Below are 25,211 nucleotides of genomic sequence, written 5' to 3' on the forward strand. Positions count from 1 at the left end.
GAGATACGTGTATCACAGTCAGGAAGAGCTTCTTGGCCTCACAGCCTTCAGCATCACAGATGACACAGAGAAGTGACAGGTATTACAACAGGGCTTCCATGCTGACAATTGGCAGGGTGCCCAGCCCTGACTCCTCTCCCTGCCCCACCAACATCCCTCCAGAAAGTTCACTATCACTTGTTCAGAAACCGCGTAAGCCAGCCTGCCGCACGGTGACACAGGTGCAGAGGACAGGGAGAAAGCCCTGCCATACAGTAACATCCGTCTCTCGAGCTGGTCCACTCAGTGCCGTGGAGGCTCCCAGCCGCACACGCCGCCCACCAAGACGTGTGCTCCACATTGGGCAACATGACCGTCCCAAAAAGGCAGCCCATTCAGACGTGTACCTCTGATTACCCAAAGAGATGATACTCAAAACTTATTATGAAAAAATTAAGTGTTTATAAGATCCAATAATCACATTCTCGAAACAATTCTTAATCAAACATTTAATAAATCCTTTATTTGTAAATTAATAAATATCCTTGTATGCTAAACCCAAAAATTCAGACAATCAAGACTATACTGGCATAGACATGCTGAATGAAACATCTGCAGATTTGAATGTTCTGTAAATAGCAAAACCACTGCATAACATGTCCTGAATGTAGGTGTCTATCATCTCATTTTTACTAACAACTTTCCTCAGAAAGGATAGATTCCCCTTAGTTCTCACTCAAGTATCATAAACGCCAAATTAACAGCTTCCCTGCACGTGCGGACCACCTGCTCGGGCACTGACCCCCCAGCCATCTGCCTCTCGCTCACACACGCACACATGGGGGTCCTGTGTGTGCGGTCTTGCACTGTTAGTACCCGGCACACGCAGGCGCTGTGCAGCCTCGCCCCTCCGTCTATTCTAAACTTACAGCTCAGGTGATGGTCCTGTCCTCACCTGAGTATGGACAACTGTCACACACAAGAGCAAAACACTGGGACCAGAAGTCAAAGGGGTTATTTTACTATTTTGCTGAAGATTCATATTTAAATATAAATCAAGATGTTAATCTATGAGTTTGAGAGACATTTTAGAAGCCTATGTTGTGACCCTGACATTCTTGAAGGAAAGTAAGGCATGATTTCTGGACAATTTAGAGAGAAGTTATGACATTTCCAGCTAGAGAGAAGTTATGACATTTCCAGCTAGTTTAAAAACAAGCAGTCATTCTGCTTATTAAATGTCTGAATGAGTCTTTTGTGAATTCACTGGTTTCTAAAACTGGCCTTACGCAAAGGTTTGAAACCCAGCTAACTCCCAGGACCATGGAACCTGGCCCAAGAAGGTCCTTCGAAATGTCAGAATTGTTCTTCAACACAGGGGACACAACAGATTGCACCACATTCTGAAGAGGGTGGACAGGGGCCTGTTACACAGGTGAGGGCCCGAAGCCAGGCCCACATTGTACCAGGGGCCTCACAAAGGCTGTCTTAGGTAAAGGGGAACTATTCTCCAAGACGTCTCCACGTCATTACCACCTATCCCTTACTGTCCAAGAGGCTGGAGGATGAGAAGTACATTTTTACTTACATAGCACCAAATATAACTACTGATTTCTTTTTTATCAGGCCAGAGCATTTTAAGAGGCTCTGAAAGAGTAAGTACAGTCAGAATGCTTAAGAGTATCTGAAATTTAAAGATCGTATCTTTCACACATTTTTTCTCCTTATATGAAAGGTACTAAATAAGCTACATTTAAATGTCCCACTTATATTTTTTGAAGATCGGCTACTTCTCATTTAAGAGAAAGTGGAAATTATTTAAAACACGAGGGGTGGGGTAAAGGATGAGCTACATATCCAATTCAAATTACATAACAATCCAAATATATAAACAGAAGTGAAATTTCCTAAAAGGAAGTAAATATTGATTTCCCCCCCAAAACAGGTAAATTACACTAGAGAAGAAATCTACATACACCTTTCTCACTTTGATATATGTAAAAAAATAAAAATAAATTTCATGCTAAATTTTTAGGGTTATATAGTTAGAAATACATGACTCTACTTTTATAGACAAGTCAACTAGGGGAAATAAGTTAGCACAATCATTTGAATTGGTTGTCTACATACTGGGCAGGGCTTATTCCTTTTCTTTAGCTTCTTCGCGCATGTAAAGCACGCCATGAGATGCCCTGTTTTGCCATGGACGATGCAACCGTTCTTAGGTCGTCCTTGGCAAATCACGCAGGGTTCAATGGCGTTCAGGGGAAGGCTAGACTCCACGCTTTCTTCTTTGTCGTGTGTTTCTTCCCTCTCAAACTCATTGACACCTTCTTGGTTGCTATAAACGACGCTGTTGGAAGTTGACGGCTGAGAATAGTCCTCACTCTCTTGGGCCTGGGAGGCTTGTGTGACCGTGTCGTCATTGTCCTCAGCATACGGTTCTCTGGAATCATTCCCTGTGGTTTTCTTACAATCGGGGACATCAAAGCCCTCTTCTCCTGGTGTGGAGCTGTCTAGTTTGGTACTCTCGGGCACCTTCCCTTTATCTTCAGGAAGCCAGTTCTCTCGAAGGGCCCAGCATCTGTTGCAATGTGGTGGAAGGGGAGGATTCATTTCATTGCATGCAGTACACTTCCAATAGTCCTTCAAGGAAATAAGACAGAGTGAGTCTCTGTGACCCTCAAAGAACTAGTCACAGCAACGCTGGCAACTTCAATAAGTCTAAGGTACAATGTATCACACAGCTCAATTTTCAGCATTTCATGTTTTATATAAAACCGCCTTTCCTCAAGTATGAGGTTGTAATTTTTTTTCAGCCAAACCATGCTGAAAAATCCTAAAACAAAACATGTACTCACCGTGATCTTAGCCATGTTACCTGTGACGTGATCTGTTGAGGACACAGACAGGGCTGGTTCATTTAGTTGAAGCAAGTGCTGTGGGATGTTCTCCCCTGTAATGAGGCCTGGACCCACTCCACCCTGAAAGGCTCCCCTGGGTACTGCGCAGAGAGTCCACCCAATCTGCCAGCGACTAAGACTCTTTAAGAAGTGCTCTAAACCAGGGCTTACCCAATGCTCCCAAACTTCATCCACAAAGGAAGTGCTAAGACATTCTTCTCAGCCGTCACTGCCAGCTAAAATCTGTCATCCCCGTCACTTTCCAAAATGCATGTCCTTCACGGTCTGTCCTTTCTCATGTCCCCATCTCTGTCACTGCTCCCTGCTTCTTCCTTACCCCAGTGCTTACTCCCAAACCTTCCCACCGTGCAATCAGGACAACCCCCCACATCCCCAGCCTCTTTTCTGAACACGTCCTCTTCTGCTTTAACTGAGGCTTCGCTCTTGTCTGAGAACACTGTACATGCAAAACACGCCACAAGAGACCCTTCTCATCTTGCCATGAATACCATCACCCTTTCTACACTGCGTGACAAATGACATAAGACATCAGCAATCAGGGTGGAGACTGTTCACTCTCCTACTTGGTTCTTTCAAGTTCTCAAAGGAGGTTTCTACCAACTGATAAAATCGAAGACAAAGGTCTTGAAATACGGCAGGGAGGGTGCATTAAAGAGTCCAATAAATTGCAAGATCCAAGTCTGAAACATTTCACTCAACCTGACATCAAATGAGTCAACTAGTTACTTGAATTATTTTCTACTACAGCAAAAAAATTTTCAAAAATTTTACATTTTCACCTTTTTTGTATTTGGATAATTAATAATTGTTTCCAACTCGGGAAAGAAAAATGAGATTTCGTATTCAAATGTAATACAAGGCAATATTAAGAACAAAAATTAAAGCAATAATATTCAGTTAAAAAAAACTTCCAAAACCTCAGGAACACAATAAAGCATGAAATATAAATGTTTAATTCCTGATTTATTTAATAGCAAATCCTACCACATTCTCTAATACAAATCAGTGTGACAAATGTTTATATTTGACAAGATTGGCAAAATGCCGGTGAGTGCCAGAGCTGGGTGATGAGACCCTGGAGAAGCATCATTCTACCCTCTCTGCTGTTCATGCAGGACTTTCTCCATGCAAGTTCTTTAAAAGTTCAAATTCCAACACAAAAACAACTGAAACATGTAACAACAGATCCCAACACAACAAATCAAAGAACAAAAATGCTTTAAATCATTGAAACTTTAAAAAGATTTTAACTTTATAAAAATGACCTCATGTCAGAAAGTAGACTACACATATTTTCCCAACCTTGACCTCAACGTTATTTTTTGATTCCTTAAAAAAGTAGATGTATACTTACAGCTAAGGAAATTTCAGGATCTTCTTCAAATGAATCTGTATCGCTCTCCCCTGCCTGATACACGGTAACTCGATACACCTAATAAAATAAACCCGTTAGCATCAATGCATCACCTCTGTTCTTCAACCAGAAAGCTGCCTCGTGGCAAGTCCTAAACCAACCTCGCGTGTACTGTACGTGAGAAATTCTGGGACGAAGGTCCAGTGGGAGGCGTAAGTGCAGAGGACACAGTGACATCCTCACCCACAGGGGACAAGGTGGCAGACAGGATGTGTAGAATGAACGAGGAAAAAGTTCAGTACAAGTATTTGTGTTCTCTAAACATGGAGGCACTGAGTAACAGTGAAGCAGCTAGAAATGTTGAAGGTGCTCCCTTCCGGAAACAGATCTGGAGGTGCTGTGTGACTTTACCCGGGCACATGCTTTACTTTTATAAAAAGTAAATTAATATTAAAAGAGGAGAACTGAATTAAATATTTTAAAAAATGAGTAGACTATTATAAGAATGCTCATTAAGGCCTACTGACTGCTTGGCATTAGTAGTTGTAAGAACATAAATCAGACAACAAGGAACCACAAAAGCCTCACGCCCACAAAACAATATTCTAGTTTGAACAAATCAAGAGTCAAAGATTTCAAGTGAAATCTGAATATATTATCTCAGTCTCATCAGTCAATGAATATGAAAACTATTTAACAACTTCGGAACATGATTAGAGGAAGAACCACCTCATCGTCCTCGTCGGAGAGCTCCTGCCCCTCTTCACTGAGGCTGTAGTCTTCCGAGTCGAGAGACTCCACTTCAAACTCCACACTGAATTGGTCTGAAACCGAATCCTGATCCAACCAATCCCCCGAACGCTCGCTCACACCAGCATCAAGATCCTGAAATCAGGGAACAGTGACAACACACATTACCTGCTGGCCTCTGTAACAGCCCCCAACCCATCCCTGTGCCCCAACTTCCTCCTCAGATCCATCCTCACACTGACTCAGATCAAGATCCAGGGGTACTATACCGTCCCTTCCAAAACCCCACTCCACACAGGAAAGAGTCAGATCCCCCAGCAGTCAAGGCACAGAGCGTGACTGCACAAACATCTTCCTCTCATCTCCCCTCCACTACATGTCAACAGCAGCCAGAGCTACATCGCTTCCTACAGCAGACCTGGCCCCTCGATCTGCACGCTTTCCCACTCTAACGGAACAGCCTGACGGTTTTCAGTCTTGCTCACCCGTTACTGCTGGAGCCTCGGTCAAGACCGTAACTGCAACGGCTCTTCCAGAGTCAATTATCTGTACCACTTACACGGCATTATTGAATACTATACATTTTCACACAAATTACGCAAGACGTAAGTTTGATGCATGTTTCTTATCTGAACTATACCCACCTTTAAGAATTAAGACCATGTCTTAATCATCTTTCTATCTTCAGATTGGTAGAATGCTAGTAGCTACAACCTGCACAATAATTATGAGATTTGTTTTTTAATGAACTTGGAGAACAATTTCTCCGGAAGAGCTTTTAGACTTAACTTTTTCTTGTTTTTTTTTCTTTTTTTTTTTTTTGGTGAGGAAGATCACCCCTGAGCGAACACCTGTTGCCAATGTGCCTCTTTTTGCTTGAGGAATATTGTCCCTGAGCTAACATCTGTGCCAATCTCCCTCTATTTTGTATGTGGCATGCCACCACACCATGGCTTGATGAGTAGTGTGTAGGTCCAGGCCTGGAATCCGAACCCGCGAACCCCAGGCCACCAAAGTGGAGCGTGCAAACTTAACCACTATGCCACCAGGCCAGCCCCTAGACGTAATTTTTTAAAATTTATTTTCAAAGCTCTGTAACTGCTCCTGTGAGTCCTCAATTTAGGACTTGAGTTAACAGTATGAGAACCTAATAATTAGACCTTCGGTCCCAGGACAGTTGCCATCAGTGGCTGGGATGGGAACACGTGACAAAGCAGAAAGCTGGAAGCAGAGAAAGGACACGGGTCTGGGGTCAGGATACACACCTTCTCACTCTAGATTTCCGCTGAGTAGCTGTTAACCCTGGACATCTTTAACCCGTAAAGGCCACAGCTGCCTCCCGTATGAAAAGAGTCTGGATTGAATTATCTCTAATATTTCCATCATTTATTAAAAAAAAAAAAAGTATATTATTTTGTAACCCCTGAGATGAAAAGGCTGTTTTGCAGCGAGGTCAGCGAAGCAGCAGTGGGGGCAGCAGCTGCAGCTCTGACTCCTCACACGGGCTCTGTCAGCAGTCAGGGCACAGTCACAAGTCTAGCTAGAAACATCTCTGATAGCGTAACTGAACACACTGGGTACTTCAATTGACTAGGCTTCAGTGCACTAAGTTTAAAATAAAGAGGTAAATCACAACAGAAGTTAAGTCTCAGAAAGCATCTTCTATGGCAGGGTGGGCGAAGAGCGGCCCACCACCCGTCTATTTCACGAGTACAGGTTTACGGCCACGGCCGCCCCGCTGTGCACCTGCCGTCCAGGCTGCGCTGGCTCAGAAAGCAGAGCTGAGAAGCTGCAGCAGAGACCACGGGCCTGCAAAGCCCAAAACAGTTACCACCCGGCCCTTTCAGAGAGTCTGCCCATCCCTGGGCTAGGCTACTATGAAGAAAGCAATAGTAAAAGTTGTTTTTAAAAAGTTTTGCCTATTGTTCAAAAAAGAATGACTCAGAAACTTTTAAATACTGTATATTTAGTATTTATCAAGCATCAGACAGGCCTTATCTGGAAAGATCTTAAATTTTGAAGTCAGACATTCCTTGTTTTATCTGAATTCCAAGTGTGACAACTATTAGTTATGGGGTCTTAAGTTATTTGAAACTCACAAGTTTTAGTTTTCCCATCTGTAAATGGAGTTTGAGGCTGCTGAGATGATAAAAGTAAGAAATCATGAAAACTGTCCAGTTAGGGCCTAGAAGATAGACTTAGTTCCCCAATTTAATGAACACAAAAGAAAGAAAAGATGGAGGGAAAATGCACTTTCCTTTAGCTCTCTTCACAAATCAGTGAAGGGAGTGACGACCAGAAGATTCTTACATGAGGTAGGCTACAAAAGCTTTCACGACTAGGGACTTAGCCTGAAAAACAACAGATTTTTAATAGATAGGATTTTTAGAAGACAGTGTAGGAGAGGACTAATAAAAAGAAAAAAGAAATACCCTCTACGTTGCTTTGATAACACAGCAGTGGAAAGCAAGACAGGGACTTCAAATATTATTCAGCTAGAATTCTGAAACAACTTGGACAGAGACTGTAAGTTTAATGGGCATAGCAGTTCTATTTAAACCATCTGTAAGGAATAAAAATATCCAAACATGAAGTTTGTATACACATCAAGTTTCCTTTAACTGGATTCAATTTTCAGATCACACATATTGGCTCTCAACAACCTGAATTTTTTTCATAGCATGTATTAAACGTTTTAATGACTTGTTTAATTGTTGATGATCTACCTCCCCATGAGGGCAGGGACCGTATCTACCCTGACGACCACTCCATCTCCAGGGACACGTGGAGCCTGGCTCAGAGAAGACACGGAAGCGTCTCCTGAAGGAAGAACTTGCTCTCAGAGCCCGTCATGCCATCTAGTGGCCAACCCAAGTGCCAGCTCTACCAAACCCTGACCCAGAGGGCACATCTGTCTCCATAAAATCCCTGTTCGGGCAGAGAAGCATGTAACATAAGAGGTAGAGGGAGGCAGGAAAAGTGAGAGCAGGGGCACCGTCCCAGCTGCTTCAGTCCTTTCCACCTCCCAGGGAACTACACAATGATCACTAATATCCCCAGTAATGACCATGAGACACGGCCACATCTCAAATAAAGGTTCCCAATTTAACATTTTAAAGACAAATTTTTAATGACAAGAAACAAAATATTCCATTTGTCAAGCATTCTTGCTAGCAAAAGCTGTTTTACCAAACTTCAGTGATATTTCTTAAGAATTTACTCCTGGCTAATACTCTGGAATTTTGTATCAATAATCAAAAGCTACTGATCCTCTCTCGCCATCCATGCACTAATACACCCATGCTAACTTATTAGCTGATAGCTGTAATAAAAAAGATACTTTTACTCTAAATATTCAAGACAAATTTGCCTTAGAATCCTAAGATACCTAACTAAACCAAATTTTCCCTTTTGTTCCTTTATTTTTTAAAAAGTAAAACTTCTAAATTCTTAGACTACTCTATACTCCAATTTATTTGAATTTACTATTGGTGCAGTGGCCCACAAAGGCTCTCCAACATGGGGGGTGACGTTAATAACTATTAATATTGGTCCTGATTTTGCCAACACACCCCAGTGCAACTCCACTCTCTTCCACCTTACCCTTCTCCCCCAGCCTGGGGTTGGGGTGGGGCAGATCTATACAGTAGATTTATCTGAAAGACAAGTTTACCAGTGTGTATAGCAGCAACTACGAATCACAGATGTGCATTCTATCTGAATGCTTATTAGGACTGCCAGAGCTAGACCTAAAAACCAGAGAGTCTTGTTTCACTTAAAACAAGAGGATTACCGGATCGGATGGGGTCCCTGCCGATTCGCTGCTACTGCTCCTCTCACAGCAGATCTCCCTGATGACACACAGAGCGAGGCTTTCATCAAAGGAAAGAGAGATGCTGTCGGATTTGTGGCGCTTTCTCTGTCGTTCACCAAGTAATTCATCAGCATTTTCTTCTGCATATGTAAGGAAAAACAAGTCAGTTCAATTGCTATACTGTGATTTATTTAGAAATTGAGCTGTCTTGAGTACCTATTTCTACTGAAATTTAGTTTCAATGAAATAAACAGAGAATAGTGAATTACTACTGTTTCAAAAGTCAACGCTATTTCATTGCATCTCTCTGACGGTGAGTTATAGAACACTCTATTTCCAAAGGCTTTTCAAGCTTCTTCCAGAACTTTATCTCCATTAAGTCACAATTAATTTAATTCATCTAGAGCTTTTATTAACTAAATGATCTAGGATTTGCCTGTCAAAATCAAACGTTAGGATATAAGATTTCTTTTTTTTTTCCCTGAGAAGAACTAAAAATGTTTAATTTACTTAGAAGGTATTCTTAATGTTTCAATTTCCTCAGTACCTAGTCTGTATTTTCAACAAGAATCAAAACCAGTGAAAACTGTCCATTTTATTTTAAATAATAAATTATCTCTGACCTAAAGTCAGAATGTTACCAAATCTGTCAGGCACATAAATGCGAGTCCTACCTTATACCAGACATAAAAATAAATTCCAAGTGAATTAAAGAGCCCAACACAAAGAACAAAACCATCCAAGTACTTATAGGAGAATATTCTTATAATACTGGAATGGGGAAGGATGACATAATACTGCAAAGCCCTCAAGAAAGACTATCAAGATTAGACTATGCCAAGTAAAGTTTACACGGCAAAATAAACACCATAAACAAAAGTTAAAAAGGCAAATGTCAGAATAGAAGAGAACACTTGCAACATATATAACAGAAAATGGTTAATACCCATTTTATACAAAGTCCTCCTACCAATCAAGTAAAAGACAAACTTGATTTAACAATGTCAAATATACCAAAAAGCAACTCATAGAATACAAATGACTAAGAAACACGGAAAAATCTCCTACCTCCTAGGGATCAAGGAAATGCAAATTGAAAGGAGATAGCATTTTCCACCCATGAGAATGACAAAAACTAAAACGGAAGACAGACTCAAGAGATTTGAGAGAGAGGACATTTTCACACACTGTTGGTAGAAATGTACAATAGTGGACATTTTGTGGGCAATTTCCTTATCCTCGACAAACGCCTAAATAATTACTAGGGGCTGTTCCTGGCAACCCTACATGTGAGGATCTAACAGGGTACTGGGATTAAACGAAACATAATCCAGAGACTGAAACAGAACCACCCTCCCCCCTCTGCTCCCTCCCCACCCTCTCCTGGTCAGAGGTCCCCTCTCCTTCCTCTGAATTCCCAAACACTGGTGTATCCTACACTCTGCATAACTTTATGTCACTCTCCACAGCTAGACCCTGACGGAAGTCCCTCAGCACGTCTGTGTTCCCTGTGGGAAAAGGGGGTCTGGGCTGACTGATGTCAGACAGAAACCTAAACCATGCTACTGACCCATGTGTTTCACCTCCATTAAAAATAACATTTGAGGGGCTGGCCCAGTGGCACAAGTGGTTAAGTGCGCACACTCCGCTGCGGCGGCCCGGGGTTCGCCGGTTCAGATCCCAGGTGCGCACCAACACACCACTTGTCAGGCCATGCTGTGGTGGCATCCCATACAAGGTAGAGGAAGATGGGCATGGATGTTAGCCCAGGGCCAGTCTTCCTCAGCAAAAAGAGGAGGATTGGCAGATGTTAGCTCAGGGCCAATCTTCCTCACACACAAAAAAATAATAACATTTGAGGGCTTTTCCTGATTATTAAGAAACTATATTACTCACTGTAGAAATGTGAAAAAAATATAATTAAAAAACCCCAAAAGGTAAACATTTGTAACGCTACCACCGAGAGAGGACTACCATAAACATTTTAGTGTAATAATCTTCCAGTGTTTTTTAACTTATTTCCTTTTTTTAAAAACATATTTGAATCACACACTATATACATATACAGTTTTTGGACTGTCTTCTCTTATTCTTCTACACTATTTTTAATGGCTGCGGAATATGGTGTCCACGACGCAGGTCCCTGTGTTGTTGATCCTAACTGAACCGCCTAGTCCACACATCTGAGCACCTGCTTCCTGCTGGCACGGCACCAGGCCACGGGGCTGCAGAAGTGAAGTCAGCGCCATCCCGCCACCAGAGGAAGCTTACAGTCAACCGTCAAGGCAACCGAAGCACAGTTATTCACAAGCTATGAGGACTAGGAAGGAAACAGCAGGGTGCTAAGGAAAAGAATAATAAGAAGGGATTGCTTTTCTGGGTGGTCAGAAACAGCTTCTCCAAAAAGGTCATATTTAAGCAAAAACAGAAAAATGAGGAGCTGGTCTTGCAAGGTTGAGGTAGAAGAGCTCCTAGCATGGGCCGGCCCCGTGGCTTAGCGGTTAAGTGCGCGCTCCGCTACTGGCTGCCCGGTGTTCGGATCCCGGGCGCCCACAGACGCACCGCTTCTCCGGCCATGCTGAGGCCGTATCCCACATACAGCAACTAGAAGGATGTGCAGATATGACATACAACTATCTACTGGGGCTTTGGGGGAAAAAGGAGGAGGATTGGCAATAGATGTTAGCTCAGAGCCGGTCTTCCTCAGCAAAAAGAGGAGGATTAGCATGGATGTTAGCTCAGGGCTGATCTTCCTCACAAAAAAAAAACAAAAAAAAAAGAGCTCCTAGCAGAAAAAAACTATGTGCAAACAGCCTGAAAGCAGGAAGACTTGTTTGAGGAACCAAACAATCAGTGTGGCTGAGACACAGTAAAGATGGAAAAAACGCCCAAACCAGGCCGAAGGTAGATCAGGGCCTCGCAGGCCCAGGTGAAAAGGGTGGGTTTTAACGACAGTCAGTAGTAAGTGACCACAGCAGCCACGGGGAGAAGGGACACAGTCCCCTTTACCCTTCACTGTCTCTTCGGGGACTGTGTGAAGGAAGAGAGGAGCAGATGTGGCTGCAGTGGTCCAGCCTGGACCAGGGGAGATGACATCCTCATCAGCACAGGTGTTGTCAATGATCAACAATGCCATAATTAACATCACCACACAGAATCTCTGCATTTCTGATTATATCTCTAGGACAGATTCTGAGAGTGGAGGTACTAGGATAATGGTAAGAACGCCAAGCCTTTTTAAAATCCAAAAGGTTTAACCAATTTATACCAAGTGATACACTAGCAGTGTGTCAGTGCCACACACAAGTCAGCAAGGATAAGTATACAAATTTATCCTTGCTAATTTGATAGACCAGAAAAGACACTTTTCTGCATTTTTTTATTATCTGTAAAGCTAAAAAATCCACCCTCCTATTTATTACTCATTTGTATTTACTATGAAATATGTCTGGGTTTGTTTTTTTACCTTTTCAAATTTTTAATATTTTTCTTAGTGATTTTTGGGAACTTTTTAAGTAATAAATATATTAACACTGTCAAATTTAAAGTGAATACCTTTCAAATTTGTTGTAATTTTTTTCATTTATCTTTTAAACTCATTTGGAATTCATTTTGGCATAAGGTACAGATATAACTTGATTTTTTCCCCCAAATAATCATTTGTTCTAGTGCCACGTATTTACTACGACACGCTCTGCTCTCACAGCCCTCCAGCCTCATGTGTGGACTCCAGCTGGGGTTTATCGATTCTGTTGCACAGATCTGCTGCATTCCTCCTTCACTCGAATCACACCGTCTTGGTTATTACGACTTTTGATCAGGCAACAGCCTCCTCCACTGTCTCTTCTCTGCAAAAATGCTCTCAGCTAGTTTCTTTACCTTGTCTTCATTTCTAAGACACTATCTACTTTCTCTGGTTCTAAACTCATTGGTATGTTTTATCACTTATTAGAAACAACAAGGAACTATTTTAATTGCTAAGGTGACTAAGAACAATGACTAGAACAGAGTTTATATCTTTGTCCTCTATCATCTCGAATAACAGAGAGCTGGCCAACTACAAACTCCAGGGGCACAGTAACCCGTGCCCGCTGTAGTCATCCAGAAAATGCTGCTAAGAAAGCAGTTTTTAAACCAAATAAACCACATAAAAATAAGAGTGAAACTCAGAAATTGATTCATCTAAACCCAAAAAAGCATAACAATTTCATTAAGCCAAAATGCACTAATTTCAAGAGAGAATGAACACTGAAAGTGCCAATATTCGTATATACCTGTCTCACTAACTGCTCTCCTTCTAGATGAGGTAGATGGTCGAGAAACCAAACCTGAAGATGAAGGTTTCTCTTCCTGTAGCTCCTGTACAGGCTCCTAAGCATTCAAGGGGAAAAAAAACACAACTTAACTTCTAACACCAGGAAGCTGAAAATTCTTTGTTTTAAATAACCTTTCCAATTTTCAAGAAACATCATAGCTGAATGAGTTCAAGATTACCTTTTGATCACTCCCATCTTCAAGGGGACACCTGTTTTCACTCACAGATGTGCCTGAATCTGACGGTTCTGATAGAAAACAAAAACAAAGAATCACGAACTGAGAAAGAAAGGGCTGCTCAGCAGACATCGGCCCAGGACAAAGTCCTTACACAACCTGACCTCTCCAGACAGCAAACGTGTCTCTCCCTGGTGCCATCCCTGCCAGATCCTGGAGACCCCAACAAAACAGTTCAATGTTCACAGAGAAGACACACAAGAGTCATTATAAAGTGTGATAAACACAATGGAAGAAATATCATAAGATAACTTAGTGAACACAGAGCAATGATTATTGGGCAGGGACAGGTCTGAGGAACGAGGAGTTGGGCAGGTTTCATGGTAGAAGATGCAGCAGGAGGACCAGGAAAGGCCATTCCAGACTGAGGGGATGCCGTGTCAAAATGGCACCCAGACGTGACCCACAGGTAGTTCGTTGTTACTGGAACGTAAGCAGGACCATTGAGGATCCCATGTGTCTTGCTAAACATCACAAAGATGTCAAGAGGAAGCACTCAAGCCATCAATCCCGCATCACTGCATTCTTCCCAGCTGAACGATACTTCAGAATCTTCCCCAAGGCATCGTCGCAGCTGCTCACCATTAAACAGGTTTAATCCAAGAGAGAAAACGGACTTGCCGATTCACAGCAAGTACTTCCTCCAGGGAGCAATAAGGAACCGCTAACTGGTCATTTTAAGCAGAAGAGTGACAATCACTCTGGCAAAACAGGAAAGAGAGCAGGGCCAGGGAAACCCGTATCCGACAGTGACTGCAGTGAGACAAACAGGAACGAAGCCTAACGCAGGCGTGGAGAGCAGATCAAGTCCAGAGAGCTGACATGGTGAAACCCACAAGACCCGGTGTCTGAGATGCATGGCGAGGGAGAAGGCAGTCAAGAAGGACTCCAAGACTCTCCCTGGGGAGGACAGACGGGTGGCAGCATCCATCAAGAGAGAAACTCCAGAAGGTCAAGAGATGCAGGTGGGAAGAGAACGACCAGAGTGGATGAAACTCATTCAGGTAGGCAGCTGTAGTTGGTAGCTGGATGTAGATACCTGAAGCTCCAAAATCAAGGCTTGAGATACGGGGTGTATACGATCACCAAAGACCCTAGTCAAATATCCTCTGCTACTCCCTTGGAAACATCTTCATCTCAATAGTGAAGTCAGGCTTGGGTATTAACATTTTGCAATTATATACATTATCATCACAGTTTATTTCTTCTTTATATTATGGGTGAGGTATTACACTGACTTTCAGTTGCACATCTAGGTAGGTTATATTTTGCTTTAGTATTAGAAAGGAGACATGATAGAAAGGAAGCACAAGGTACGACAGGCTGAGAACACGGACACATGAATTCTCAAGTTCATCTACTTACCTGAAACCTGAAACAAACTCAGAAGGGAGACAACGTAAGTAATCTAGAGGTTACCATCCCATTAATATCATTTTCCTAGTAATCTACCAAAATTTAAATGAATGAATGAATGAATATCAGGGAAAATACTTCAGAAAACTGAAAATACTACCACAGATACTATTTTACTTACCTTCATTTGGTTTCATAAAGAGCTTTGTCAAACAATAAAATGTCAAGTCACCAGCCTAGTAATTACTTCTATTCTGGGATAAGGTAGTGATGCTGTTTTCTGGGTCTTAAACCCTAACTTTGGAAGAATAAGTGTTCAGTTCAACACATTTACTAAACACCATATTAACAGAACACTGTCCTGTGTGATGCACGATTAGAAATGTAAACGAGCAACATGACAACGAAATCTAAGGAAGGAATAGCGGGAGCATTCTGGGAAGTAAACGAGCTTCTGAGAACAGTTCTCATTGTGGTTCAGAAGCCTGTGGTGTGTTGGAGCCGGCTCCCACTGGCACCCGCAGGCAGCCTGTGCACAGCTCTTCCCAACTCCACGTGTACAGCCTGAAAATGGCCACGGCGGGAGTATTTGCACCACGGAAATCAGCAACCACCACACGTCAGGGCTTCACCCCGGAGAGTGGCTTGTTAACATTTACCAGCACACCACTGTATTTACTTACGTGTATCTTTCCGGAATGAGAATCCATTGCTTTCATCAGACTATCAAAGGGATATATGACCCAAAAATAACCAGTTAAGAACCACAGGTCTAAAGATAGGGAAGTAAAATGCCACTCTCCTAACCAAATTGGTAACCAAGTTTTGTGCATTATAAAAAACAAACAAACAGAAAGGACCCATCCTTTCACATGGTCCTACCTAGTATCCATATTACTTCCCAGAGCCTTTCAATACATGTTTCAAGGTTTGATCACATCTTTTTTTTTTTAATGTATTTACATTGCATTTTATTTTTGGAAGAAGATTGGCCCTGTGCTAACATCTATTGCCAATCTTCCTTTTTTTCCTTTTTCTCCCCAAAGCCCCAGTACATAGTTGTGCATCATAATTGTAGAGTTCTAGCTCTTCTTTGTAGGACGCCGCCTCAGCATGGCTTGATGAGCAGTGAGTAGGTCTGCGCCCAGGAGCCGAACCGGTGCGAACTTCAACACCACGCCACCGGGCCGGCCCCTGATCACATCTTGACTTTGAAGCTTTTGAAATTATCTACCTTTCAAAACAAATTTCAACTCTGATATCCCAAGACTTAAACTGATGTAACAGGATATTTAACTTTACATACTGCAAACCTGCATTAGAACCTTAATATTACATTGTTTTAGTTCGTTCATAGTTCTTCCTGTTAAATTTATCATACTTTAATTAAATACATAATCAAAGCAACTTTTAAAGAGAATCACAATTATAAAAGACAATCACAGTTTATATAAAAATATAAAATCACATCTTTAAAATATGTTTATATGTTTATGGTATTCAAAATTAACTTACCCTGCTGATTCACTACCACCAAGTTTCTGTAGATCATTGTATATATTTTCCTTTAGGGAGGAAAAGAAAACAAGAGATGTACATTTTAAAATAAAAATGTATTAAACTGAACTTAACCCGATTTTTAAATGCCTATTAGTACGAACTATTGCACACAAACCAAATTTTAAATCACTGTATTAAAATTGTATCACTGGCAAGCTTCAAGGCCCTAGAAAGCACCAGTTAGTTGCACGATGATTACATACAGCTGTTATGTATCACTAAGTCTCTCCAGTTGAAAGATTTCACATCTCCATTTCTCAAAATGTGCCTTGTTTGGACTTGACCAAAAGACCCCAGAAAATGCTTGTGAACACAGGAGGCAGGTTAATATACTTATTTTCAAACAGAAAAGAAATTTTCTAGCTCTGTGCTTAGAAGGAGACTGCCTAAAAAAGTAGTGGGTTATGCAAGACCCACTATTAGGAACTTGACTATAATTCTGACTTGCACTAACCCTGGACCAATCATGGAATGGATTTTCTTTCTTGACCTTAAAATTTATTAACAGATAAAGCAGTATCCGTTCATTTAATAAACACAGACGGAGAACTTACTATGGACCAGTCACTGTTCTAGAAACTGAGGAAAACAGAACGAGACAGAAACCCCCACCCTCACGGGGCTGCAGCCTCACAGGAGACAGCTCTCACTCTGGTGCTGCTGACGCCAGAGCACATTCTTCTTTCTTTCTTTCTTTTTCAAACTAACGATTTTAGAGAACGTTTACTGGTCACAAGATCTCTAATTGTCAAGGTTAAGGGGAAAGCGCCAAGCCCCGCTATTTCTTCTCGCCCTCAGGACTGAAGATGCAGCTCCTTGAACGTACACAGAGCAACGCTCCTCTTCAGATCCTCTGTCCATGCCAGTGACTCTGCAGCGTCCCACCTCTCAACACGTCAGAACTCAAGTCAAAGGTAATTTTAATAGTAGGCTTTCGGGGCCGGCCCTGTGGCGCAGTGGTTAACTGCGCGCACTCCACTGCTGGTGGCCCGGGTTCGGATCCCGGGCGCGCACCGACACACCGCTTGTCAGGCCATGCTGTGGCGGCATCCCATATAAAGTGGAGGAAGATGGGCACAGATGTTAGCCCAGGGCCTAACATCTTCCTCAGCAAAAAGAGGAGGATTGGCATGGATGTTAGCTCAGGGCTGATCTTCCTCACAAAAAATAAAAATAAAAAAAAAATAATACTAGTTTTTCAATATCAGAAACTACACCTCCAAACATATCAGAAGGTTCAATACTCAAATGGTGTAAAATCACTGATATAGTTATTCCTTAAATTTATAAAGTTAAAGCTTATATCCTAAGGCCAGTGCAAAATGCTAACTAAATATTAAACAGAAGTGGTTTATAAATGGAAAGATGCTTATATAATGTTAAATTAAGAAACAAGACAGGACGAAATTAAATCTAGTGCATTAACAACTATGTTAAAACACATCTGCACATAATATAAAAATGACAGGTAAAAATACCTTTCAGTGACAAACTAGGGTCATTTTTTTTCCTGTTCTTCTTAGCTTTCAGTCTTTTCCTAATGCTCAATAATGAACATATATTATGCTTATATATTCTTATATATGCATATATATATATGCTTATATAATTAAGTTGTTTTAAAGTTATAAATATCCCATTTAATTACCATCTTTTTTAGCTATAACATTACTGAGCATTAAATACTAGTAGAATCTAGTTAATTGTTTGAGGTGAAAAGTATTCCTCCCATTTATTAAGATACCTGTTAAGGTTCCATACAGACTGACTGTGCTAAACTGAATGGGACAAGGAATCCCAAATATAAGGTAAGAATGAGGGAAAAAACAGTCTTCAGTTCCCAGCAGAAAAGTTCAGCTGAGTGCCATAATGGTATATGACAAAGAAAACCATCTCCAAAGTCACTGAGGCGCAAACTGAAGCCTCTCCCACAGGGTGGTAAAAAGACTGTCTTTGGAAGTGACTGCAATAATAATATTTTTAATACGCAGTAACTAATATGTGAATGCTTTCTAGGTGCCAGACATTATGCTTTCTACACAACACCTCTTCATGACCTCCACACGAGGTATTTCTATTACCCCTACTTTACAAACGGGGGGACTGAGGTGTAGACAGGGTGAATCAGTTCACCTCATCACACAGCTAGTGACTAACTGAGCTAGGTCTCAAACCCAGAGACCGGTTCACAAGACTCCAGAACCCAGATTCTCAAGCAATAATGCTATACTGCTAAGAAATTAAATTTCAGCATCTTTTATGTATATAGTAACAATTTTTCTCTGACAAAAGGGAGTGAGGGTGGAGGTGACCTGAACTGTCTGCCTGGCTGGCTTTTCACAACGGACTGAACTGGAGAATGTACCTGTGTTCTTTCACAGAGAAGCTTGGCACCCCAAACAAATCCCCCAGGAGATCATTGGAACAATACACCATGTGCTGCTGCTTCTCATCATAGAGCCGTTTCATCATGATATACTGGCCAAGGTAGAAGATAACCTGAGACAGAAACATGATTTCTGAGCATTAAAGAAAACTAAATGTTAGTTTCAAATACATTCAATAATATCTCATTTATCTGAAGAGGGTTAAACCGGCAACCGTCCACAACCACCCAGAATAATCACCATTCTACGTGCCAGAAAAGCTGCTCTTAAGTCCTTAAGTCTTTTCCTTTCAGTTTGATGGAAGTAGAGACACTGCTTCTCAGAATTACTTAAATAAACCTTAAAATGCATCTCTTTTTTTGGCAGACTTTAACTCTGCCCAGATACTCTCTAGGTGCAACACGTCAGAAAGAAGGGAGAAAGCAGCAAAATGCAAAACCATTGATAGCGATAAAAAGTTACAGAATCAAAAACACCAACTAGAAGAGAGCAGTGACCAGAGTCGTTTAGTAAAGTCCTGGACACCATACAGCCTTTGAGGTCATCACAGACGAGGAAGACAGGAAAACGACCAATTACATTTACCTAACATTTTGGGAGAATTCAGTAAATGAAATAAGCCCTCAAAGATATCAATACAATCATACAACAATGAACAATCAAAATAATGACCCTGAATCATGCATATACAGTTAAACTATACTCTGTGCGCCCCATGGAGACAAAGATGTAAGCAAGACATCCACATATACACCCATTAACCACCACCTAAATATGTATGGGACACTTTCACCAGTACTGTCTCATTCTTCTGATGTTTCATTGAATTGTTATCACCGCCTTAGGAATAAGGGAACTGACCCAGTCTTCTCCAAAGTTCTATCTACTACCTCATACGAGCTTTCATCAGTCTCCCAATGCCTCAGAACAGAGATCCCACAACTGAAAACTGCATCAGACAGTACCTACGTTACTGCTACCTGGGTCAGCGTTAAGCATCCTAAGTCTGTAGGACGGCCTTGATCAGTTTTCTCCTTATTTCTAGCTGCTACTAAATCCAAACTTGCTTGTTTCCTTAATTGCATATATAATGATAGTAAGGTCAAACCCAGGTTAACATGATTTACCTTGACACTTCACTGCAAGCACTGTCTGTAGACCTCACTGGCTAAGCATGCTTCAGACTTAAGGGAATATTCCTCCATGACTATGGAATGGAGATGGCTGGCAGACAGAGGAAGGAAGAGGATCTACACTCCTACCAAACACCCCATAGGGAAGTTTATAAAAATGTGCCTGAAAAGGAAAAGGGTCTGGAATCTCTTTCTGCCCACTATCCTGATGTAGGGAAGGTGCTTTAGCATTTTAAGCAATCTGAGCCCCATCAACTACGTAAGAGAGATCAGGAAGAGGCGCATTTCAATCACACTGAAATGTCGGCTACGATGGCCCAATCCCTCACTGAAAACCGTGCTTCCATGCACAAATTTAAAGCCAGAGAAATGTACCCATTAAATAGAATGTACATTCATGAATCAGCTCACCTCTATCCCAGAAAGATCAGTGTACTGAACCCATGCACCTCTAGTGCACAAGTTCTTAACCTGGGAGCGTGTATGCCCAGAAGTCCTTGAATAGAATTCAGGGGGTCCATTAATTTGGATGGAAAAAAACTTCTATCTTTATTTTCACTGACTAACTGAAATTTAGCTTTTCCTTCAATTGTGAATATAGGCAACAAACCACAAAGTATTAGCAATATCTGTGATTTTGTCACCAATAAAAACCACCAGTGTTCTCATATCAAACTATGCTTGGAGTTAACATCTCAAAATATCAATTATACTCCCCACTACTTCAAAATCATACTGATTACATCAACTGCTAAATCTTATTATTTAATGTGTTAATAAAAAAGCACATATTACAAGCTTGTTTACTATTTTGATAACTATTTTAATATAATTTGTTTCCTTTGTAATGCTATATATTTCATTTCATGAATTTAAAAACATGATTCTGAGAAGGAATTACCACTCTGCCAAGGAGGTCCACAGCACAAAAAGGTTAAGAACCCCCAGAGATCTTCCCTTTGTCTCTCAGTTCCTAGCTAAGAAGTGACATTCAAGTATAATTAGAATTTTCAGCTTCAAATTATAGTCCAATGACCACAGTACTTAATATTGTCGCTTACTGACAATTCTTTGTACAGCCAATTTCTCCCCATGGCTATAAATAACTAGTAAGACATTACTTATATCATTCACTCTTAGTTCAGCTTACCTCTTTCATAGTATAAGTGTCTTTTTGTGCACCAACAGACTTCAACAACTTCAAAAGCAATGGCTTTGGTCTAACCTACAAAGAACAAAGAGTTGCTATTATACTTCCAAAATTATTCCAGAACCATAAGCCCCGTAACAAACACGTTCATAAAGAACTTCAAAAAAGGTAGCAGGCACTATGTTTAACAATCTCAAAAAATAAGTCATCATGTTTTCCCTAAATGTAATAGACTATATAAACTGAACACCAAGGACTGTCAAGGGGGTTTGGGAAAAAATGGTAGGATCTAGGGACCGGCCCGGTGGCACAGCAGTTGGATGTGCACGCTCTGCTGCAGCGGCCCGGGGTTCGCCGGTGCGGATCCCCGGTGCGCACCGATGCACCGCTTGTTGAGCCATGCTGTGGCGGCGTCCCATATAAAGTGGAGGAAGATGGGCACGGATGTTGGCCCAGGGCCAGTCTTCCTCGGCAAGGAAGAGGAGGATTGGCATTGGATGTTGGCTCAGGGCTGGTCCTCCTCTCTCCCTCTCCCTCTCCCTCTCCCTCTCCCTCTCCCTCTCCCTCTCTCTCTCTCTCTCTCTCTCACACACACACACACACACACACACACACACACGCTAGGATCTAATTACTTTGCAAAGAATCCTCAAGCATCATCAGCTGCAATCAAAAACGGTACCCAAGCCAACACAGTGAGAATTCTCTTTCCTGCAGCTATTTCTATCATCTGCTTACTACCCTACAAAATCAGCCATAAAAGGAATACTCCAATGAGCTTAGTGTAAGCTAAAGTACAAAATCCAGGGGAAAAGAATAAATCTTTAGGATGGGTTCTTTTACCAATCTTTTCTTTCTAAAGATTAGGTTCCTGAAGATGGAGAACTTAAATAACTAACCCAAGCTGACAAGGATAATTAAGAGCAGATCTGAGGCTGCAACTCATATCCCGGAACGACAAGCCAGCATTTTCTTCCTACTGTGTCATGCTGCCTTCGTTGGTCTACATGTCAAGTATCTACTTGACAAACATTTATCAAGCTTCTACCATGCACCAGACAGTGCTAGATATTCCAAAAACAACAACAAGTGTGATTCATGACCTCTATTCAAGGAGCCAGCCAAGTAGATCGGGCATCAATTTTTTCTGAAAAGAGCCACAGAGTAAATATTTTAAGCTTTTCCTGCCAGATGATCTGACTCAGAAGCATAGATGATATGCAGACCAATGGGCGTGGCTGCATTTCAATAAAACTTTATTTACAAAAATAGGCAGCAGGCCAAATCTGGCCCACAGGCTGTAGTTTGCCTGACACTGATCTAGAGGCTCTGCAAGTGGTATTGAGAAATAACCTGCAAGAGGGCGGGGACTTAACGTGCTTACGCTCTTTCTGCTATCTGTTGCTGTATCGAAATCTTCAAAACTCAAGGACCTTCACAGCCTGCCACCCCTCCCAGACTGACGCCTCTGCCCTTCTCGATACACTCCTGTCCTCTAACTGAAATCTGACAGCATTTCAGTTTGGCTCTAACTCTCAAAATTAGATCTAAGAAAAATGGCCTATTTCCAACTAATCAACAGAATAATATTTAATAACTGAAAAGTTTAAAATACACAATAGATGTAGTGTTGAATCATCAATTGTTCTGATCACACATTTTTTTATGTGCTTACATCTGCGCTTTACTTTCAGACCATTTAAAGAATGAACTCTCTCAGAGAAAATAACGACTTTTTTCTCCTAAAATTTTATATATGCTATATTAACTTCAAACTGCATGAAACAACTCACAGTAAAAATCTGCAATGGAAAGACATCAGTTTTTTATTAACACTTAAAAGACATGCATTAATAATAAAACTACCATAAAAGACAATATCATTCTTAATCTTACATTTAAGAACAAAAAGATAAATTCCAGATGAAGGAAGACCCAGATGCAAAAATTTTTGAAAATTAGAAGAAAATACAGGAATATATTTGCATAATATTGGGATGGCAGAGTTCTTCCAAAGCATGAAATTCATGCTATGAAATTCAAAAGCCAACAAATCTGACTTCATAAAAACATTCTCAACAGCAAAAAGACAACATAAGCAAAGTTAAATGCAACATTTGTAAATGATGAAAGTTAAATATAACTTGAAACACAGAGACTACTACAAATTATTAAGAAAAATACAATAAATCTTAAAGAAAAGTGGATAGATAAGACCAGGCAAATCTCAGAACAAATGATTTAACCAATTACAAGATGCCCAACCTCACCAGAGATTAGGGAAATACAAATGCAAACGACGACAGAGTACCTTTTACAGATAAAATGGCAAAATAATAAAAAAAATTGATAATATTCAACGTTAGTACAATCTTTTAGTGAGCAAGTTAGCAGCAGCAATCAAATATGTGTATAGTTTAGGCCCCAGGAGTTCTACTTCTATAAAATCCTTCTTACAGAAATATTCACATAACACTTGTTAGGATACATGTACAGAGCAGCACTATTTGTAATACTCAAAAACTGAAGGCAATTAAAACACCTATCAGTAAAAGCATAAATTTAAAAAATGGTATACTAATGCTATGAAGTACTATGCAGCCATTAAAAAGAATTCTGTAGATTTTATATTGACATGGATGCTATCTGCAGAACATCCTTAGTTTAGTCCTGTTTTAGTAGAACAGGAGATGACAGACTAAAATTGACTCGTCACATATGTAGCATGTACACAGAGAGAGATCTACAAGGAGACACGGTGGAAAGAGAAGACTGGAATTTTCAGCTTTTACTTTATACATTTCTGTAACCCCTAAAATATTTACAAGCATGAATTACTTCTGCGACTTTTAGAAACTATTTAAGAAGTTCAATACTGACAGGTCAAAATAGAAACAAACAAGCGGTCACATAATCAACTTCAGCACTCAGCTTGAGAATGTCACGGAACTTACTTTTAAATCCAGGGCGGTAAAGCGCAAAGAAAATAAATACTGATTCTCACAGTTAACTTCTACTCCCCACGGAGTGGCAGAATGTAAGCTATATCCACACAGTCTCACTTAGAGTCACGCCACAATTGAGGTCTACGGATTCAGTCGATCAGCTCAGCACACACACTATCTGCGAACGTTCCACCTGAGACAGAAATACCAACCAGGGTCTCCTGCTCCGCAGCTGGGATCTGCGCGGTGCTTACTGCACCATCAGTGGACACAGACATGTTGGTATTGCACATCTGCCTAAGAGCAGGGAGAGAAACCACACGATAAAAACTCGCATAACGCAACATCTGTGACAGACGACAAACCACGCAGAAAGGAGACGCGCGTCCCCGGGAGACCCGAAGCCGCCCGCGGGGGCTCACCTGGCCGGGCGCGCGCTCTCCCGGGGCGCGGGCACCTCCGGCGCACGGCCGGCGCGGCCACGGGCGGCGCGGGTTAAAGGGTCCCGCTGGAGACAAGTCGGGGCTTAGCTCCCGCGGAACGTGTCCGAACTTGACCGGCGCCGCAGCGCTGAGTCAACCGCCGGCCGCCCCGCCCCGCCCCGCCCGGCTCGGCCCGGCCCGGCGCGGCGCGCGGCCACGCGGGCGCCACAGGCACCTGTCACGGGGCCCGGCCGCGGGCGCCCGGCCGCCAGCCCCGCCCCGCGCCCCTCGCCCCGCCCGCGCGCGCCCGCCTCCTCGGGACAGAGCCCCCACGTGCCCGCCGCGGAGCCGCACAAAGGGGGCCGGGAGCGGGCCGGGCCGCCTCACCGGGCCGCGGCGTCCTCACGGGGCGCGCGGGCCCCTGACGCGCGGGCCTCGGCCGCCATCGCCCCGGGCCGCGGGCGCCGCTCGCTCGGCGGGCGGTCGGGAGGGTCCTGCGGGCACGCGGCCCGGTCAGCGGCGCGGCGGCCCGCGGGGCGCCATCGCCTTCCGCTCCCGCCGCCGCGCGGGCCTCCGCCCGCCCCGCCCGCCGTCCGCCCGCCCCCTCCCGCGAGCGCGCCGGAAGCCGCCCCGGCCAATGGGGGCGCGGGGCGGGCCGGGGGAGGGGCGGGGTGGTCCCGGAGCGCCGCGTCCCCTGCCCCGCCGCCCCCGCCCCGGCCCGGCGGGCGGGGCCCCTCGCGCCGCGCTCTTCTCGTCCCCCGTCCCCGCCCCCACCGCGCTGGAAACTGCGGGCCGAGGCGCATCCGAGCGCGGCCTCCGAAAAAGAAACCAAAATTAACAGCTGTGCGGTCTGTTGAGCCCTCGCCGCCCGCCCTCCGAGTTGTAC

At 42.6% G+C, this 25,211-nt stretch overlaps 1 protein-coding gene across 3 annotated transcripts; it reads right to left on the bottom strand.

Annotated features, from left to right (window-relative positions):
* Positions 1-473: 473 nt before the first annotated feature.
* MDM2 (MDM2 proto-oncogene) lies at positions 474-24,858 on the bottom strand. Of its 3 annotated transcripts, none has more exons than XM_087442038.1 (11): positions 24,713-24,858; positions 24,116-24,200; positions 20,959-21,033; positions 18,654-18,787; positions 16,244-16,293; positions 13,316-13,383; positions 13,096-13,192; positions 8,801-8,961; positions 4,987-5,142; positions 4,258-4,335; positions 474-2,625 (listed from the first exon to the last, which is right to left on the bottom strand). In XM_087442038.1, the coding sequence occupies exons 1-11, from the start codon at positions 24,769-24,771 to the stop codon at positions 2,062-2,064; spliced, it is 1,527 nt and encodes a 508-aa protein (XP_087298164.1). In that variant the 5' UTR covers positions 24,772-24,858; the 3' UTR covers positions 474-2,061. The 3 variants fall into 3 exon arrangements, with proteins under 3 accessions (XP_087298164.1, XP_014642198.1, XP_087298165.1); XM_014786712.2 differs by lacking the exon at positions 24,713-24,858 and adding an exon at positions 24,326-24,458; XM_087442039.1 differs by lacking the exons at positions 24,116-24,200; positions 24,713-24,858 and adding an exon at positions 23,913-24,109.
* Positions 24,859-25,211: the final 353 nt, after the last annotated feature.

The sequence above is a fragment of the Ceratotherium simum genome, chromosome 17, assembly GCF_057802395.1.
Source record: "Ceratotherium simum simum isolate JZ-2026a chromosome 17, ASM5780239v1, whole genome shotgun sequence".
Lineage (NCBI taxonomy): Eukaryota > Metazoa > Chordata > Mammalia > Perissodactyla > Rhinocerotidae > Ceratotherium > Ceratotherium simum.

Bases quoted from the DNA above. Each gene is read 5' to 3' on its own strand.
- MDM2 (XM_087442038.1), bottom strand. From the start codon at position 24,771: ATGGCGGCCGAGGCCCGCGCGTCAGGGGCCCGCGCGCCCCGTGAGGAC. The intron at 16,294-18,653 runs GTACATTCTCCA...TCCTCCCTAAAG, and splicing joins TTCTCTGTGAAAGAACACAG to GAAAATATATACAATGATCT. The intron at 5,143-8,800 runs GTAATCCTCTTG...CCCTGATTTCAG, and splicing joins CAGGGACCCCATCCGATCCG to GATCTTGATGCTGGTGTGAG.